Here is a 20785-nt window from a genome sequence, read left to right on the forward strand (position 1 = left end):
TCTAAATCCAAACCAGTGTTCCATTATTTATTTATCTGCCAGAGACCAGAAATATCCGCTAAGATCTGCCGGGCTTTGACAAGATGAGCCTCGGCCTTGCGGTGGGTCTCTGGGCAGAGCGGTCACACACAAACAAACACACACACATGCGAAATAAATGGGCAAACGAGCACACGAGTGTTAGAAACTGAGATTCACACACATAAACACGCAGACACACAGAGCCACGTATACTGTACACTATCAGTAAATGACTGCGCTCAGCCGTCCAGGTAATGCACCTGTACTGAGGCACCTGATAAATCCCTGAATGCTGTAGTCTTATCTGCCCAGGCCAGATTGAAGAACAAGGCTCTAATCTTTCTGTGTGCGGCTCCGTCTGTCCATCTGTCTGTTTGTGTCTGTCGCTCTGCCCGCCCGCCTGCTGCAGTGCCTCGGTCTGCAGTCTGTCTTTCCTGACTCCATTACTTTTCCTGTTGAAGTTGATAGGCTATAAACTCTCCTCATTATGGGTAATCCCTAGCTGCCTCACTTTGCCTCGCTTTTTTTTTATGTGCTTTAAAATGTCAGGTCTTTGGTGCTGAGGCAGCCTCACACATTTTAGTGGGACTTAAAGCCGCAGTGCTAATCAATATTTTGACATTAACAGTGGCCGTAATATGAAAGGCGTCACAGGTAGGGACAAACCCACAGAGAGATCACTTGAAGCAGCAGTACAACTTATCTCTATGGCGTGTTTCAGCATTTTTCAGCTCATTGTTTTGGGTTTTACCACCCATAGCTTTACTGCTTTGGTTCCCTGATCTAGGGCCAGTGGTGCACTGGCCATCTGGCATTGCAGGGCAAATGCCAGCGGGTCGCCGCATCAGCGGGCCAGTGGACTGTCAAAGATCGGTAAAGGTTTTACACTTTCGTCCAGCTCTGTTTATCTTTTTAGTGTCCATCTCTGTGTGCCTTTTGGTGGGCTCCATTTGAGCTAGGAAGTCAGATTTTCCAAGTTCCCATTTGGAAATTTCAACTGGAACACCCCCTGAAGTTGAATTTCCAACCTCAAACTCCAAGATGGCTGCTCAACACATCTACAGTAGTGAAAGCTGTAGTAATATACTGTTTTATAGCACTACTGTCTAATTTGTGTCTCATTAAATCAGTTGCACACACAGCACTGTATAACGTCTATCCGTGGACATGTTGCGTAGGTGTTTCTAAGAGCAAAATACCATGTAATGTGTTGTTAACCTCTCTTGAGAAAACACCACTGTGAAGTAATGTTTTTCTGACTGTAACACGGTTAACTCCAGTGTATCGTCATTCCTAGTTCTGGCTTCTGACTTCCAGCTTATATTCAAGGTAAATGGAACTCAAGAGCGCAGTGTGTGACTGAGCTCTCTGGCCAGTCACATCCAAGTTAGTAAGCTTGTGCTTATGTCATAGGCTCCACCGTAGCCTTTTCTGTCGCTAGTGTAAAATGGTAGATTATTTTAAGCATGACAATCCCCCGCAATTGACTCATTTTACCATCAGAATTTGATCAGTTCAGTTAGATACCATTTGAGGAGCGTAGAAGAGCAGCATGACTGAATTATTTTATCCCCATTCAAGTTAGCTTAGGGCTAAACTGGAAGCTAGCCAGCTTGACCGGCTGAAGTCTCTGGTGTGCTCTGCCCATAGAGCAACAGCGACTGTAAAGATGTTCTAAAATCAATACAGTGATCATGTCTTTAAATAGAAACGCAACATTGCCAACATATGAGCTGTCCTGTTGAAGATGAGAAACATTTGCTATATGACTTGTTCAAACATTGTAAAATACCTTAGTATCTACTTAGAGGAGGCAAAAAGGGCCAAGGCGCTATAGGGGGGCCCATGGAGGCCAGCAGTAATCATGGTCATCCTGAATATAAGCAGTGATGACCTACTTTTATTTTGAACCAGTATATTCACCAAATAAACCAGCACTTTAAGTGGGCAGGCCTGTACCTTGGTAACATACATTAGTTCATATGAATGGCAATCTTATGTATTTATTTAAGGACGTCATCACTTTATTTATTTATTGCATGTTTCCATTTGGTTTGATAAACTACGAATAATATAGATAGGTTTAAGATAATAGAAGAAACAAGCCAAGCAGTAACAATTTCTGGAGTGTTATTAACCTTCAACCATGACACAAAAGGTGATAAACATTTGGGGTTGAATAGATACATATGTAAGGACATTAACCCAACCTCAGCCGTAACTGACTGCCCATCAGGTAGTGGATAAGTCCATGCTCAAATTACCCATTTCCCATTTTATTCTTTGCCAGTAAAACCCTGTCCAGGACCGTCACACTATATATCACTAAAAGATGGATTTATACTCTTTCATCCATATAAATAAATCTTGAAAGTACAAACTCAATAGAGAGGAGGCAATCTTCTTGGCAACTTAAACTGCCAAAAAAGAGGAATGTTGCTGGGTAGATATAAAGCAACAAACATCCGCTGTAAGCCACCAGGACTGTGATCCATGGTGTGACGGTCCTGGATCAGTGCAAGCCGAAGCTGTTGTTCATCACACGCCTGAACGGGGCTGAGATAGAGTCGGCTGCATGAGTTTTATGACCCTCTCTGCTCACTGATGCTGTTGCCTTGCAAATCAGCTGAATTATGCTGTTAGTTCTTTTGCAAATGAGTTTGATGTAGATTTATCCCCCCTCAGCCTTTCGCCCCACCACGGCCAGCTTGCCTTGACTTTCAGAGACGATGCTGAAATGTTTCATTGAAGTTATTTTTGGCCATGTTACATAATAAGTCTCCCTTTCTGTCTCATCACATGAAGTTGTGTGATGCTGCGCACTTGGCAGACAAGTCAGCACTGAAGTACTAATTGTGGTCTATCACAGAGATATTTAAGGATGTGTTCGCTCCAACCAGCAGCTGTCGGTCAAGAATATTAGCGGAGTATTATGAGAGACGTCTATGGTACGATAACTGGGTGCCTGAGTGCTGCTTTGCTGTAAATTTTGAGCAGTTGGAAAGGCTTTACCAGGCCAGTCGAGGCAGACAAACCATCTGGGGTTGTGGAAGTTTTCCCAGTCTGTGAGTCGACCTGTGAACCAGAAGTGGGTCCAGTAAACACATAAAAAAAATCTCATGCTGTTTGGTGAATTTGCATCAGATTAACCAGCCAGCTTAATGATTATGTTCTGCAAGAACTAAAGACAGCATAGACCGAACAAATTAACGTCATGCTGCTTTTAAGACACCTTAAAAATCACAACAGATTACTTCACACACACTAAATATACAAATGACATTGATACTGTATACGGAATTATTTCAATCCCCAAGTTACTGAAATGTGACTTGCATGAAAGGAGCATGGAAACCTGCAGAAGGGCTGCAACTTTATTGATCAATCTGCAAACTATCTTTTCATTCATTCATTTTCTGTAACTGCTTATCCTGTGGGGGGTCAAGGGGGGCTGGCTGACATTGGGTGAGAGGCAAGATACACCTGGCACAGGGCTAACACATAGAGACACACAACCATTCACACTCACATTTACACCTACGGACAGTTTAGAGTCACCAGTTAATCTGCATGTCTTTGGACTGTGGGAGGAAGCTGGAGTACCTGGAGAAAGCCCACGACGGGCTCTTCCACCCCTGGGATTCGAACCCCCCATGCTGGGTTCGAATCAGAAACCCTGTTGCTTTGAGGCAACAATGCTAACCACTGCCTGTCAGTGTCACACGTTCAATTAATGGATTATTCGTTTGGTTTGTATTATAAACCACAGGAGAAAACTAAAAAAAAAAAAATGCTACTTTTTGTTCAGCCAACAGTCCATAACCTAAAGATATTCAGTTTATGCCAGCCTTACACCAAACGACTTTTCAAGTGATTTCACTGTTGCTGACAAAATCAGTGTCGGAATAAAATCATGAGAGTTTCACCTCAGCTGGTGCACACTGCTTTGACCTGGATCGCTGGTGCAAGGTGGTCATACAACTCAGTCTGAGCTGTCTTAAGTCAGACCTTCTCTCTTGTTGATGTTCAGAAAATGTCTTTTTCAAATATTTTTTTTATGGCTTTTTTGCCTTAATTAGATAGGACAGGATGAGTGTAAAAGGGGAAGAGAGAAGCGACAACATGCAGCACAGGTCAGAAATGAGCCCACGGCAGCTGCTGCAAGGACATGGGCTTTGTACATGTGGCGCCCGCTCTACCAGTTGAGCTATTAGGCCCCCGAGTTTCATATTATTCAAAGTTTTTAGTCTTGGTGCAAGCTGCGCTCTCTTCAGCACCAAACAGGAAACAGCAAACCAGGTAAGCTGTAAACATGGAGGAGAGGCGCTAGAACGTGAACAAAAGTCCTTGTTTAATTTGGCGGGCATCTGATCGACCAGCTGGCACTGATTTTAGTGAGAATATTTTTTGAGGTTCACCTCTCATTCATCTCCTCCCACAAAAATAGCACAGCTAACCAGTGGAGGATGGTTGCAAGTTGAGGCAACAAAATCCAACATGTTACTTTTTAACACAAATGCAGTTTATTTTTATGGATATAATCCATTGATGCCGAACTGACAAGAATACTTTCAACATATGAAGCCTTTGATCTTGAGTTTCTAGAGTTATGTGTTTTTGTGAACATGTAAGAAATCATGAATGTGTCATATGTTTTAAAGGGAGTTTGGTGTGATATTTTCCACCAGAAGCAGAATGGGGAATAATCTCAAAAGGAATCTAGCTGTAGTAAATACTGACCCTTGAAGATCTCCAAAATTTTATAGTGTGACTAGAAACTCATGTTTTCTTTAAATGTGAGAGGGTGTCAGACTTTTAAAAGTATTTTCAGCTTCTTCTAGTGTATAGTAGGCATTCCTATCATATAAGACAAAGACAAGCAGATAATCCCCACAATACAGATGCAGGACTATAATTTTAAAAATGATCTTAATTTGTCACCATTAATAATTCATTCATTTGTCTTTTTCTTTTTAATTTCATCCTTTTTTAGTTTTCATTTTACTTGTGGGTATTTTTCATTCCATCTCTTGGTTGAACATTGATTCACATCAGTGTGGTAGATTGGTTTTCTGCATCCACGGCCATGCCTGTTGACTGTTATTTTTCTGGAGGAGAGAGAGGACATGAGGGGTGAGAAAAAGGGCAGGAAGGAAAGGAGTAGGAAGAGGTGTGGGAGAGAAGAGACCACAGAGATGTGGTATCGCACCTTAGAGGAGAAGACCAGAGAACGAAATAAATGAGGAAAGGTGCTGAGAGAGAGAGAGAGGAGGACGTGCCCTCCCTCTGTTGTCCTCTGGGCTTTGGCTAGATTGCTTTCTCTCTGACTTGTAAGCTGGGGTGGTGAAGGATGGAGAACACGGCCACAGCCTGAGGGAGGGGTTGGAGGGTCGGTCAGCAGAGAAGACACTCAGGTGTTAATTTGCACCACGATTCACACCTCCAGCATTCCATCAGAGAGCCAGAAAGCTGCAGACCTGGCGAGATGATAGCCCTGTCTCCTTCGATCAGACCTAGCGATCGCATAAACCATCCCTGCCATTTATAAGAGTTTGCTGCAGGCGATTGGATCCCAGAACCCCCTCTCCCTCTCATCTCTCCCTCTGACTCAGCCAAGATACCTCTCTCGTCCTGTTACAGGCTGCTGAACCCTCTTATAGGAGCCCCCTTGTCCAAAAATGTGCCAAATGTAATAAAAGTGTGATAGCGCTTGGCTCTGCGTCCGGACCTGGCACCAGAGCACCGTGAAGGAAATTATGTTTCCGAGTTAAATTGGTTTCCTGGCATGTGATAAGTTGGGGTGAATTTTTAATCCATGACCTCATGAAAATATGTCAATCTCCCAGCTGCTATCGTTTCTCCCATCCTGTCACCACCCTCCCTCTCCCCTGTTCCCACCTGCTTCTTGCCCTGGTGTCTTTTCTTTTTTCTGGTTGTGCTGTTCTTAAAAAGTAAAAGATAGCAGGTGTGGGACACCTTTGCTCCTCTACCAATTACCTCACCAGTGTATAATCCTAGCCAACCTCACCTCTCTTCCCACTCGATCCTCTTCCCTCCCTGCTGCTCTCACTCCCTCACCTCCGCCCACGCCATTCCTTTTTATTTATTTTTTTCATCTCTTCCCTTCATCCCTCCAGCCCTGTTAGGCTTCGTGGCTCACCAATTACAGCAGCAGTAGGCAGCTAGCTACAGTTACTCCCACAGGCAGTCTCCATGCATGCAGGAGGCATGCAGCTGACTGACATGACACAGGGTGTTCTCCCATAGCCAGCCCACCACCTGAGGGAGGCTGATAGCCAGGCTCCACCGCCGCTCAGTGTTACCGGCTTGACATGGCTAGCCATTCGCTGCACCTCATACCGGGCGGCCTCCTGCCCGCCTGACACTTTTCTTTTCAAGTGAACACGCTGAAAAGGCTTGTGGACAGGCGGACAAGCCAAGGTATGTCTGCGGAGAGTGGAGGGGGGTTTTGGTTTAAAAGTTTAAACGCTTCCCTGAATGAAGCACAAGGGCTTATGTTGGTTCCAGAAGCTCTGTAGAGTAGAGCTGAATCAATTAGTCAGTCGATAGAAAAGTAATGGGCAACTGTTTTGATGATCAGTTAATCAATTTTAAAGCCAAACATTTGCCTGTTCCAGCTTCTGCAATGTGACAATTTACTGCCTTTCACTGATTTAAATAATTGTGAAGCAAATTTATTTCAAGGTTGATTTATTGTCATTTGGGTTTTGGACTTTTGGTCAGATAAAACGAGACATCTGAAGATGTCAGTTTAGGCTCTTGAGAATAGTGTGGACATAGTAGTGGACATTCTTGGTTACTTTCTGACATTTATAGACAAGGTACTGAATTGAGAGAAAAATTCACTAATGAAAATAATGTTGTTTTTTTCCCTGATGTAATTGGCTGCATTATTTTCTGACAAATCTTATAAGCACCTATAATTTATTTGATAAATATATAATTGTCTTTACCGTTACCTTTACCTTTAAATTTAAAGGGACAGTTCAGCACAAATTCAAATGCTCCCTTTTCCCTGTAGTGCTGTTTATCTATCTAGATTATCTGGTGTGAGTTGTCGAGTGTTGGAAATATCTGCCGTAAAGATGTCTGCCATCTCTTAAGTATAATGGAACTAGATGGCACTCAGCTTGTGGTGCTCAAAGTGCCCCAAAAAAACACATTTAAAAACTCAATGGCAATGTCCATCCATCCATGTGAGCCTCCTCTTTGGCTGAGCTGTAACGTTCGCTAGTTTAGTGGTGCTATAGGTGAAGTAGGAGTAGATGCACACTTCCTTGTGCACAGTGATACATTTGGCGGTTGTCATTTGGTAGAAAGAAAATAGTCCCTACATGAAAATGGTCATAACAGGATCTGCTGTTGAGTTTTTCAAATGTATTTTTTGGTGCTTTGAGCATTACAAGCTGAGTGCCATCTAGTTCCATTATTTTGGAGAGAAAGCAGACATCTCTTGGGCTGATATCGCCAACACTCACACCAAAACAATCTAGACTGATAAACAGCACTACAGGTAAGAGGAAAAATATGTATTTTAAATTTTGGAGTGAACTGTCCCTTTAATAAACAATCTTACATGCTAATATCTATTAGAAAGGTGAGCTTCTCTCTTCTGGGTTTTTGCAGATGGACAGTAGAAAGAAGTAGAAATGATTTCAAGAAACAAACTGAAACTGTACAAGGATGTGGGGGTGGGTGGCAAAAGTACGATTCTAAAAAGTGAAACTTACGCCCCTGATGCAGCAGACTAAAGTTTATCTTAAGGCCACTGTTAAAGGCCACAGCTCTATTATCCGAAATGATTTTTTACAGTGCAGCAGCGACGGTCTGTTTGCCTGCCAGCTCTTCATTTCATCTTATCTGATGTATAGAAATTCAAGACACTTTAACAAGGGTACTAATATGTTTTGTAATCTGTGTTTTCATGTCAAATGGAAGGAGATTCTTATCTGTTAAATATCAGCGCTAGAGATTATTGAAGGGCATTCTATGATAATGTGAAAACATAAGCACAGGAATAAATTCTGTCACTGAACGATAAGAGTTTATGGAGAATTAAAGTCTCCTTATGATATACAGTGAATAAAATTCTCAATCTGCCTTTTCTCTGCATCATGTCATAGCTGAGTCTGGCACTTGTCACCTCCCAGCAACATCTGCGTCTCTTCCTCTGTCGAGATATTCCTCCGGTCATCCGGTAGTCGCAGAGATTAACAAATAAAGAGGCGAGGGATGGCTTAGTTTTATTTGCCTGTCAGTCTCCTCCTGCGCACAATCACCTGATGTCAGATAGAGAGCGTGCTGCTGGGAAACCGTTGCAGGGGCTTGCCATTAAACAAAAATTAATCCTGACGTGCACAGCTAGAGGCGAGGCAGAGGCAGTGAGGGGAAATTGGACCAAACCTACACATTCATCATCACACAGTGGCATGTGTGGAAGCCCGGTCAACATGTTAAGAGCCGCTGTACACTCTCATGTGCATGCACAGGCATCCTCCTGCCTCCCTCTGCTGTCAGCCAATCAGCTGCTGCCAGCTAAGGAGCCAATCAGGAGCAAGGAATCTCTGCTGGAGATGTTGAAGGGCTGAAGAGAAGGGACTGTGTCAAAGTCGTACCCTGTGAGGCAAGGCTGCATTAAAATTCATATCGAGCTGAAGCACCGGCCTGAATACTGATCAGGACACCTGTCCTGTCCTGCAGCAACACTGAGGACGTAGGACGCCACACTCGCGTGTTCCCCCCACATAAATATAACCATAAAAATACATCATGTGAGAGCAGTGGCAGAGAAGAAGAATAAAAACAGTTAGATTGGGGAGAGTGGGAGATCGAGAGAGAAAACGCAGAGCGTGAGATCCCGTTATACAAGGCTGTTGTGTCTCTGATGTGGTGCTGGAGCCATGATAGGGAGGGAGAGGGTGAGAGAATATCTATTTATGACAGTGCGTGGGGGCAGATGTGGGCATCTAACCATATGCTGTTGCTATTTTTTCCTCTGTACATTATCTTTGTGCTTTTGAAAGCTTGTAAATCGCCTGTAAATGCAGTATTTTTAAACACAGGTACTTTCTCACTTCCCACCTTTGTACATCGTTACAAATAAAAGGTATAATAGTCTGAATAGCTGATAGAGACCAAGATCAATGCTCGTGTCACAACCTGGCAAACATGGTATTTGCAAATATTTGTTTGTCAGGGATAAAAACATATCGTCTGACTTTGTGCTGATGGAGGCAGTAAATTTGGTTTCATCCAGTTGGAAAGGTTAAACCAATTTATAGGTCCATGGCTGGACGACAATTTCATATTATCATTTTTCAGCTTTGACCTTTATCAGATCGTGATGATATGATTACACCTTGTTGTCATTTCACAATATTTTTGGTCCAGAAAAAGAGAATTTTCATTACAATTTAGTGAAATAGTTATTTAGATTGGAACGATGAGTCAATTATTTAATTAATCAGCAACTGTTCAGATAACCAGTTACTTGTTTAAGTCACTTTTCATGCAGTCTTGGAACCTTTCGACTATCGTTGGAAGAAGATAAAGCCTCAGGGGGTGAGGGCCAATATTTTGGGCTGATCTGGTGTAGCCAGAGCTAAAATCAGATATCTGCATATGAATGCACAAAAGTTAAAAAAAAAAAAAGCTAATATAAAGCTAATCTTTATTCGGATCCTCATTAGCTTCCACAAAGTGTTTGCTTGTCTTCCTTGGGGTCAACTCAACTAAAAATACATCAATTTGAAATCACACAGTATGAATGAGACGGTAACTTTCAATATTAGTCCAAACATAAGACAAAAAAAATAGTAAAAAATAAACAAAATTGTCACAAATTCACCGTACCAAATAAAAAATAAGAATCAATGTCAGACAACAGTGAATGGGTTCCAAGACTGGATGTTGGCAAACAGGTTCTGCCTTTCCACACAGACTGTTTACCTGCTGTTCAAATGTGTTTGGTCAACTCTACCTGGACTACAAATGGAAACCAGAACACCTCTGTTACCAAAATACTGTCCCGTCACCTGAGGATTCTGCATTTATATGCAGTTATCTGTGTAAATGCCAGAAACTGCTGAAATGTTTATGTCTTTGGAAATTTAATATTTTTGAGTTCTGCATCTTGGTTGGACAAAACAAGAGATTTAAAGACGTCTTCTTGGGCTCATGGGATTTGTGAGGAGCATTTTTAAACCATTTTCTGAGACCAAATGAGAAATCAGTTGCTAGATTTATTAAAATAATCATCAGATGCAGCCCTAGACTGCTTTACATAAGATAAGATGAGTCAAACAACAGCAGTAGGAACACAAGTACAGCTGTAAATGTCCTGTAACTTTGAAATTTGACTGTTGTATTCATGGCCAACATCTACGACATACAGATATAGCTTGAAAAAACAAAAGTAAAATGCACTTGAGACTGAAAATATATCAACTGTTAAAGTGCATTCAGAAAAAAATGGTCACAAGTAAAATGATGAGATGAAAAAATTACATTTAAAAATATTCTACAATAACTTGGTGTGGTTTTGAATACTGTCCATTCACCATATTTCGTTGTATCACTATTGGATAAATCTTGTTTAATACTCATAGTGCACAGCTCATCTTTATAGCTGACATTTATGGTCACATGGTTTTGTGTAAAGTCAACCAGCGGCCCTGTGCCCCTCTGTGAACTGTAAAATATTAAACCGCCTTGTAACTGAAAGCTCCTACATGTAGGTCAGTTTTAGGCAAACTCCTTTTTTTTCAGAATTGCTCATGGATATGTTTGGGTACATGCTAAATCACCGTCAATCCTGATTTGACTGGAATTTAGATTAAAGTGACCTTAATCCTTCACCTGACTCCACCCAGCATCCCTCTGCCCCGTCAGCATGCCGACAGAGAGACGGAGAGAGCGAGAGAGAGAGCTCTGCTATTGATTGCCAGACGTGACTTAATGTGTGACTGTGGTGACGTTTTCAGAGGAGACAAGAGACTCACTGAGTGAACTCGTGACCCTGCATGGATTTGGCGATGCACCAAAGCAACAATGGCGGGGAACGCAGCCAGAAAATCCAACTCTGTCTTTTCTTAATTGTTTGTTTCCGTCCCACTAATTCCATTTAAATTCCTCACTCTTCCACCAGATAAAGCATCTCTCTCTGGATACAAATTAAATGTGAGCACATGCGCTCACTGTTTACTCCACTGTGAGTCTGACTAACAGCCAAAAGGATCGTCTATATTTACTTTCATACATGAAGTAGCTGTAAATACATTTTGGATGTGTATTTAAAAAAAAAAAAAAAAAGTCTTGTTTTTCAGTGATCATATTTCATGTGTCCCTGTTTTCACATGAAATGGCTGAAATCCAGCTTTCTCTGCCCAGACTAAGATTAATTGGCCACATCCGTTCTTCTGCTGCTGCTGTACAACACCGTCAGTGGGGTCCGCACCAAGCGTATGCACCATCACATATATACACACTCACAGTTTCGCACAAACACACTCACACACACATAGCCAACCAACAAGTGGTCCCCGAGCCTCTGTTGAGTCAGCTTCTCAAGACTCAGCATCTAGCGCTTTGGCTTTTTCCCCTTGAAGCCGGTCCGCAGAGAGCAGGAGCAGTACGGCAACATGACAGAGAGCAGGAAGAAGGAGAGCACAACAGACTGTTATTGTAAAGAGAGAGACGGAGCAATAACTGCGACTGTCACCACCTCGCCATCGTATAAGGAGGATCAATAAAACAAAGTCGAATAGTTCTCACCGGCTAATCCTCTGTGGCGCTGCTCAAAGATCTGCTGGAAAACTGTGAATTGTCCGAGTGAGAGCAGCGCACCAGACCTCCACTCATTAGCAGTGAAAGTTATATTTGCTCTCAAACAGTGGAAGTGTTCCGACTCTTGGCTGTAGCTCACACTCAGACAGTAGAGAGCAAAGAACTTATGTGGACTATAGGACATGGGAGGGATACACTATAGCAGTGGTTCCCAACTGGTCTAGCCATGGGGTGCAGATTTCTCCTGAATGATTAGCTCAAGGTCCACACAGTTAAAAATATTCAGTGTCTGTCTCTATCAAGTAGCTGTCCGTTAGTGCCTCATTGTACAGCAAGCAACAGCAGCTCTGTGCCGGATATTCACAATACTTCAAATAAATTGTGTATTTTATAAACTTGACACATTCATGAGTCACTTGCGGTCCTTTCAGACCCACTTTTGTACCGCGATCACCTATTGGGGGCCACCGCAATGATGTGTCCGCTCTTAAGGTGCTCCCTGGATCAGACAAGCAGCATGCTGAGCCAAACCAGTGAGCACAGTGCAGAAACCCCCCTGAGTGTACAAGAGAGGGCTAAAGCAAGACATTAAATACCATGTTGACCTTTGAGCCATGTTAGGACTCTGAATTAGAAAGGTGGAGGCAAAGCTTTGCCGCTGGCAGCAGCAGGGGTGTATGGCAGCAGGGGTGTAGCAGGGATCAGTGAGTAGGCCTTGTTGTGAGAATGTGCTGTGATTGGTGTGTGACTGATTGGGGACAATGATTCAATGACCTGGCTGTCAGCTGGTTACAGCCGGGGTGTATGACTCCCGTGTCCTGAATGAACTAACTTGATGCTTCACTTCTTTAAAACAATATATGATCATACTTATACTGTCCATTTATGAAACATGATTCTTGCACGCAGAATATATATACATATATATACCCTAATGCTGTTTTTCCATCAGATGAGTAAATGCATTTTATGTTTCATATTGTGCATGTTGTGATGCTGTATCAATTCCCTAAAACACAGATTTTTGATTAATAAGTTCAGTGCAAAGATTCATGGCAGTGGTTCATCTCATGTTGTGTTTAAAGTCCCGACTGCAAGATCCTTCAGTGTTGTAAGCTATCTTCAGCTGTTTGATGCTTTTACTGGGTTCATTGATCTGGATCAATATATCAATTAAATATGTTGCACATATTGTATATATTTCCTATTCTTAGACCTACTTATATATATATATAGTGTTGTACATTGCAGCGTTATACACATATTTATATTTTTCTAACTTTACATATTTTTTACACACTTTACATACTCAGCACGTTAAATATATGTTATATTTTTAAATATTTTACATACTAGTGTTAACATTGTAGCATATTACACATATTTTATTTTCATATTTTTACATTATTTATACTTCTTACTGCTAATTCTCTATGCTTGACAACAGAGAGACTATAACGAACCACAATTTGTCCTCGAGGATCAATAAAGTATTCCTGATTCTGATTCAATGATCAGCAGTCCAATATTATAAATGCAAAGTGAAAGCAACAATACATATCATCATCTTTAAGATATGCCTTTATTTTGAAATTCCTATGGCACGTCTGTGTCACCATTTCCATCCAAGCACACCTCCTTCCTCAAAAGTTTTACAGTAGGGCCTCGCACCAAACAATGTTAAGCAGCCAAGAAAAAGACACTGAAGATATTAACTGATATTGTCGATCCCAGACCTCTGAATTATATCGAATCAAAATCATAACGTTGCAGACTCTGTGATACCAGCAAATATTGTATCTTTGTCCAAAGAATCTATGTGGTATTATATCATGATGAAACTTGTCACTACACCCCTTATTGCTTGTGTTAACACAAAGAAAACAGGACAGTGAATCAGGCAGGGTCATAAAGGGGCAGCGCTATCTCCCAAAATTAGATTTTTATCACAATATATTGAATTGCAACCCCTGTATTGTGACATGGATCATATAACCAGATTCCTGCCAATACACAGCCCCAGTATATGCATGCTATAGCACAGGATGTTAAAGGGCCAGTGTGTAATATTTGGCATGGTTTATTGTCAATCTGAATCTGAATCTGAATATTCTACCCATTAATATGTTTATATAAGTGTATAATCGCTATAAAATAAAATTCGTTTGGTTTTCGTAGCCTTATAATTATGCTTTTATATATATATATATATATATATATATATATATAGCAAGGGCCTTGCTTTAGAGAGGACGCCATCTTGCGCTGCCATGTATGTACGGCAGACTGAGCGGACAATCCAGCCAGCCAGAGAACACGTTTCGCGTGTATAAATGAACCAACGAAGACAGCGGAAGGAAGGAAGAAGGAGGAGGAAACAGCAGAGTGTGTTAGTAGTTCGTCGATAGAGAGTAGTGAAAAGTTTTTTTTAGTTATAAAGTTTGCGAATGGACCACACTTACCACGCAACAAGAGAGAATGAACCCGAACCGTCATCTGTGAGGAAAAGAAGACACAACTTCACTCCTTGTGATGCACTCTCTGCGGCGCTTTTCCTCCTGATGATATATCTCCCCAACGATGATAGCAGTAGCACCGAATCCCATTCTGTGCATTCAGCCTCTCTTCTCGCCCGCTCAGCATCAAACACATGGAGTTCCTCATCTGTATGCTCCGGCTCAAACAGGTATGGTTCTGGGTCTGTGTCCGCTACAAGAAACTCTTCAAAATCGCCTTCAAAGTCGTCCATTGCAGCTGCTATAGTCCGGAGATATTGCTAGGCTAAATAAACAGCTGAGTTTTGTTTACCGTCAGTGTGTGGGCTGGGGATTGGCAGAGCAGAGAGGGGAGGGGGTCCCCACTCGGAATGGTAAACGAGTATGTGTGTATGTGTGCGTGTTACGCTAGAAGAGTCACATTTTGGGACGGAGTCTTTTACCCCCTGGAGTGTTACCAGAGGTTTTGGAGTGCTCAAATAAACTGGCCTTTTTCCCGAACGCTACTCTGGTCTCCTGCTCGTGAGGGATTCATTACAATATCGTAACATGGTTTAGATTTCTAAATAAACATTCACCTCGTCACTAGATAGACCTACTCCTGAAAAACTCGTGCGCAAGGCTTTTTGTCCCTACGAGGCCACCGTCATTTACCTGACGGGAGGGGTGAGCGAGTGAGCCCTGCCATCTAGAATTTGACCACTGATGTCACTGTTTTCAACCCATTTTACACACTGGCCCTTTAAGTGTAACACAAAGGCAAAGTCTAGAGATGTACTCCAAACAGATAAAATCAAAAAAATCTCACATTTAAGAAGCTGAAAACACAAAATGTTTGGCTTTCTTTTTATTTAATAGAGTCATCCTTTCAGCTCTACTTTAATGGCACTGGATGCATATTTGGGGCTCAAAGCTGAATCTAGCTACTTTCCTGCGAAACCTGTTAGAAAATCAGGGCAGTGTGATGTTTAGTGCTGCTGCTCCCATAACAGCACCAAACATCACACTGACATCATTGGAAATAATGGCCTGTATGCTTCTTGCTACAAACAAGGCTTCGTTGCAATTAATTTTGAATATTAAAGAATAATACAGTGAGCACAATAAATTAATCTACACAGCAGAGCACAGCCTTTCATGTCCTCGCCTGCCATGACACTAACTAGGTCTTAAACCCCAGTGCATCAAGTTCCAGTATATTCACAATAAACTGTAAAAAGTCCAGGACAAGAAGAAGAAGAAGAGAGAAAAGTGTAGATTCAGTGTTTTTGTTTTGTCGAGGATTTGGAAGACGATCGCATGCTCAGTGAGCAGTAAAGCTCTGGATTTTGACCATAGATAGGGAGAGGCTTTGATAGCGAGAGCCATTGTTGGACGGATCCCATCAGATTGAGGGAGGATAAGCTGCTTGGGCGACGCGGTCAGAGCAAAAACTCTTTCAGGCACTGTCATTTTTCCAAAACGGGGGTACCCATCACTCCTTTAATGGCGGAGTTTTAATTATTAGACGATGGGGAGAAATGGGCCATGGAGAGATAAGTGATAGTAGGAGAGAGACGTTGTCTTTGGGCATTAGCCCTGCAGATATACAACTCTGTCTGTGTGTGTGCATGTGTATGTGTGTTCCCACTAAAATCAGTTTTCCCTTATGATCCTTTAAGAAGTGCTCAGTGCAATGGTGTGTGTCTGTATTTGCTCTCATTCCCTATCCAGAGATTAATCTATAGTTAACAGTAGTAGTAAGTGTAGTTTTAAAAATGGGCATAGATTTCGGGGGGCCACAGGGGCCACAACCCTCTCAATATTTAGAACATGAGCATTTGTTCTCCCCCTATAAAATGAAAGTAGCAGTGGACTATTATCTTGACAAAATTAAAGACATTTATGCCATAAATTGATGCAGAAAATTAAGTGTTAGATGCTCAAAATTTCCAGGCAGAGGACCCTAAACCCTGTGTGTTGTGTGTGTGTGTGTGTGTGTGTGTGTGTGTGTGTGTGTGTGTGTGTGTGTGTTCCCCCTGCCCCCCTAAATGTTGAAACCAAACCTCTGCCCTTGGTTTTACATACCTAACAAAGGCTAATATATTAAACAATGGGTCATAGTTAGTTAGTCGAGTAAAAGCACTCGAGTTGTGGGTGCATTAGTTGATTAACATCAGCTGTTTCATTTATGCTTCAGCACTTCCATCAGCTGTGCGGCTGTCAGCTGACTAGTAACGTCCAATCATATTCATGCAGGTGTACAGCGCAGCCATTATTACCTGTCACATTTCACTGTTACTCTTCTGATTCATGACAACATGTGTTGCAGTTACAGCTCACTCCATCACCCCAAACCTGACCGTATAACCATTTAATGTAAATGATAAACTCCTTGATTCAAGTGTATCTGATTGAATTAGGTCTAGAGTCTGTCATGCAAAACACTCACCACACACCAGCAACACTTTTTAAAACAATCACAAATATTACAAATATAAGTGAGTAAAGTTTTAATTCCCCACACACTAATTAGGGTGTCTAACTTCAGTCATGTTTTGTTTTTTGCAGTCGCACAGTGCATGGCACCAGAAACCAGTCTTCCACAGATGGGATGTGGTATGAGATGAATTTAAAACTCACCTATCCTGTGATCCTGTGATCTTGTGTAGTGACTGTTCATTTCCATCTGAGGTGTAGTTCATACCTATCAGTCTGCAACATGTAACAATCAGTTGTGCTCATTATGGATTAATGGATTCATCTGTAAATGACTTAATCAATTCACTGATTCATCATTTTGTCTTTAAAATGCCTGCAATTTTTCAGATGTGACTAGGGGTTGGGGGAAAATGGATACAGCACAAAGTATTGTTTTTTTTTTAATTATATAAATTATTAATATTGCAAATACAAAGTAAACTTTTGGTAGCCTACTAGAATAATAAAATCAAATGCGTTTTTGGTCCACTAAATACATTTTAATGCAGAAAAAATGAAGTGCCATGAACAGACAGAGAAATTCGTCATATTAGATAAAACAGATTTTGACAAAGTTTTCTTTTGGGGATATAATTTGCCATTTAAAAAAAGGTAATAAATCACAATATATTGCATTAAATTTAACAACAATATTCAGCAGAGCATTTAAAATTGCAAAAATATTTTATCATGACTTAAATATCTGAGGTCACTTACTTGAAATTGCTTGTTTTGTCCGACCAACATTTCAAAAGGCCAAAAAATCTCTTTGCAGTGATATAAAAGAAATGTTCTTCTGAATCAGTTATCAACTTTTCTTTTTCAGTTTTTGGTAGATCGACATTTCAAGTTATCAATGTACCGTTTCAGCACTAAATAAAGTTTTTGTAAATTTGATTATAGTGCTTTTAATTAGCATCATGGGACAGATAGAACAAAATAACTATAGTAACTAAGCAGCATGTAGCGAGTGGTTTCAGTGTTGTGTTTAAAAGCATACATTAGTGCACACTGTACACGGAAGCATAATGTATTCATTCAAGAAGAAAGTCTTTGCCGTTTTTCTGAATTAACATAATGTTGATACAGAAAAACAGAATTCTTCCGTACGTTATGCTTCTGTTTACATCTCCTTCTGTTCATGTGTTCATCTGTGCTCATAGATGTTTATCTCATCTGCCCTGCACAACAAGCCTGATATCGATGTCAACAGATGCATGTAGCACTCCTGTATCATAGAGGTATATCATGCTGGCATGGTTTGAAGAGGTTAAAATAGTTTTAAACAAACAACTAAATAATACATGTGTTCTGAGAACCCTCAGCAGGATGCTCTGGCTTCCCTTTTAACCGCCTGTGTATGTTTGAACCTGCAGGTCAAAGTGAGCTGAACCTTAAGTGCAGCAGAAGCTTTTACATTTTACAGCCCGAGACATAAGTGTATGTGTCTCTCTCCCCTCTCTCCCTCTGCGGGTTCCCATTTCAGGTCTGGCTGCCTTGTCTTTGTCTGTCTGAGCCTATATCTCTCTCCTTGTCACTATTGCTCTCGCCCCATCTATCTGTGTCTCTCTCCATCTCCTCATCTGCACCCTGATTCTCTTGCTTTCCATCTCTTTGTATCAACCTCTCCTCTGATTGCCTCTTTTTTTTGTGCTCTTTTTGTGCCCCGAATCTCTTTGAACGCGGCCCCTTTTTTCGTCTGCATCCCCGTCTGAGTGGCCCTATTGCTATGTCTCTGTAGAACAGCGTACCGGCTGTTAGCGGTGCCCCGACGTCATGGCACATGGCTGCAGCATCCCGGCTATAAATAACTTGGTCTCGTGGTGCTCAGTCCAAGACAGGACCAGGAGCCAGAGGGAGAGCAATCTGCTGTCTCCCTCAAGAGACGCTCGGAGGGGAAGGCGCAAATACGACGGCTTACTCTGTGCAAGCCTTTCGCCACCCAAGACCTTCATTGTGAATAGTGCTGAACAAAGTGGTTCTGAATTCAATTAATTTTCGAGACAAGAGCAAAACGTCTGGTCAGGAAGCAGGTCAAGTGCTGAAGCTAATCAAAGCTTCAGGCTCAAAACAGTGTGGTGTGAAATAACAGACAGGATGTTCACTGGATCCACATGAGGCAGGTACAACAACTGGAATCAGATGTGTTGAACCATTGTTCTACATCTCTGTTTAGGGATTGATTTACAGTCTGCATAATGTGCTTCAACACTGTCTTAATGAATGGTCATTATCAAGCATTCATTATAATTCAAAGTATGATTGGATATGATTGATATCACATGATGATTCATTCATTTTCCTGTAATGGGTCGCAGGGGGGCTGGAGCCTATCCTAGCTGACATTGAGCGAGAGGTAGGGTACACCCTGGACAGGTGGCCAGACTATCACAGGGCTGACACATAGAGACAGACAACCATTCACACTCGCAATCGCACCTACGGCCAATTGAAGTCGCCAGTTAACCTCGCCTGCATGTCTTTGGACTGTGGGAGGAAGCTGGAGTACCCAGGGAATAACCACACTGACCGAACCAGGAACCTTCGTGCTGTGAGGTAACAACTCTATTTGGTCCAGAATTCAGCCACCTGCATCATAACCAGAACCTCCTTCATAGATCATATCACTTCTGTTCTCTAACTTCAATTTTCCTTCCTACCTGTCTGAACTCCTTCATATCTACACACCTTCCCGTACTCTTACATCCTCTCCTGCACTCCACCTCACATCACCATCTGCCCTCTTGACTACCATGGGCTCTAGAGCCTCCAGCCGTTCTGCCCCCACCTCTGGAACACTCTCCACCACGACATTCGCAATGTTGACTCCCTTTCCACTTCCAAATCCCGTCTGAAAACTCACCTTTTCAAGCTGGCATATTCGGTCTGATAATGATGATTTTGTACCAAATATTTGAAACTATGATTTTTGTCTAGTCAGTTTATTAACTTTTATTGTATATACTTGAATTATTAATTATTATTATTATTATTATTAATAATGCTAACCACTGCACCACTGTGCTACCTTGTTTCATAATATATTAAATTGAATATCTTAAGGTTTTTAGCTGCTAATCAGACAAAACAAAATATGTGAAGACGCCAATCTGGGATCTGGGATGTGATGAGATTTGTCACATTTTTCTGATTCTACAGACTGAAAGATTAATGGATTAATGGACAAATAACACTGATTAAAAACAGATTGATGATGAAAATAGTCAAATTTAATATGGTGACTGCTTTGCTTGAGTTAAAAGTGCAAATTTAACCACAAAAAAAAAAGAAAAAAAAAAAGATTGCAGAGCCTCTCTTCAGCCTGCTCCATGTCGTCCCGACACTTAACAAGTTTGCCCGTCGACACTCCAGCCCAAACTGACCAATCACAGTTTTTGTAGCTTCCATGTCACCCATTAAAGTGTAGCTGTAGCTCTCGTATTTGTACTCACCCACAGAGCCACCACAGGTATCTAAGGTAGAGCTACAATTATGTTGTGGTAATTCCAGCAGCAGCTGCTCAGACAAAGACATTTCTTTCCTCAATTACGTGTTTTACAGAAGCACCTACAGTTGTAACCCATTAGCCACCTCTAAGCTAAACAAATACCTGTTTAAAAATGTCCAGTACTTCAAAGGTCCAAAACTTACAACCTCTATTAACCTTAACAAATGAAGGTAGAAATATTCGAGGGCTGTTATAAAAACAGAAAGGGCTGCAGAAAGTGTTGAGCTTGTTTATCAGCACGTCAACGTCGAACAAGGTCGGCTCATTCTCTCAATCTCTCGTTCTCGTTCTGCTAAAAAAAATGAAAATAAAAAATAAACCTAGGTGAGAAAAGCCCAGAGAAAAATAAGAAGAGTTGTTTATTTTGACTGGAACAGTCACACTGCAAAAAAAAAAATGCTGTTTGCGATCCATTTTCAAACCCTCAATTGGAAATCAATGAGCTTGTCAATGATCTCTCCCAAGAGGCCGATAATGACCTTCCCCATATCGTTTG

General features: G+C 41.5%; 1 protein-coding gene across 5 annotated transcripts in view; it reads left to right on the forward strand.

Annotated features, from left to right (window-relative positions):
• Positions 1 to 20785, forward strand: part of slc12a5a (solute carrier family 12 member 5a) — a 231524-nt gene that overhangs the window by 140960 nt on the left and 69779 nt on the right. The window contains exon 2 of one of the 5 annotated variants that reach the window (XM_033626397.2): positions 16872 to 16919. The exons of the other annotated variants lie outside the window; for them this stretch is intronic. Coding sequence (XP_033482288.1) covers positions 16872 to 16919 — 48 coding nt within the window. The remainder of the gene's footprint in view (positions 1 to 16871; positions 16920 to 20785) is intronic. 5 annotated transcript variants of the gene reach the window in all.

Source organism: Epinephelus lanceolatus, chromosome 1 (assembly GCF_041903045.1).
Source record: "Epinephelus lanceolatus isolate andai-2023 chromosome 1, ASM4190304v1, whole genome shotgun sequence".
Lineage (NCBI taxonomy): Eukaryota > Metazoa > Chordata > Actinopteri > Perciformes > Serranidae > Epinephelus > Epinephelus lanceolatus.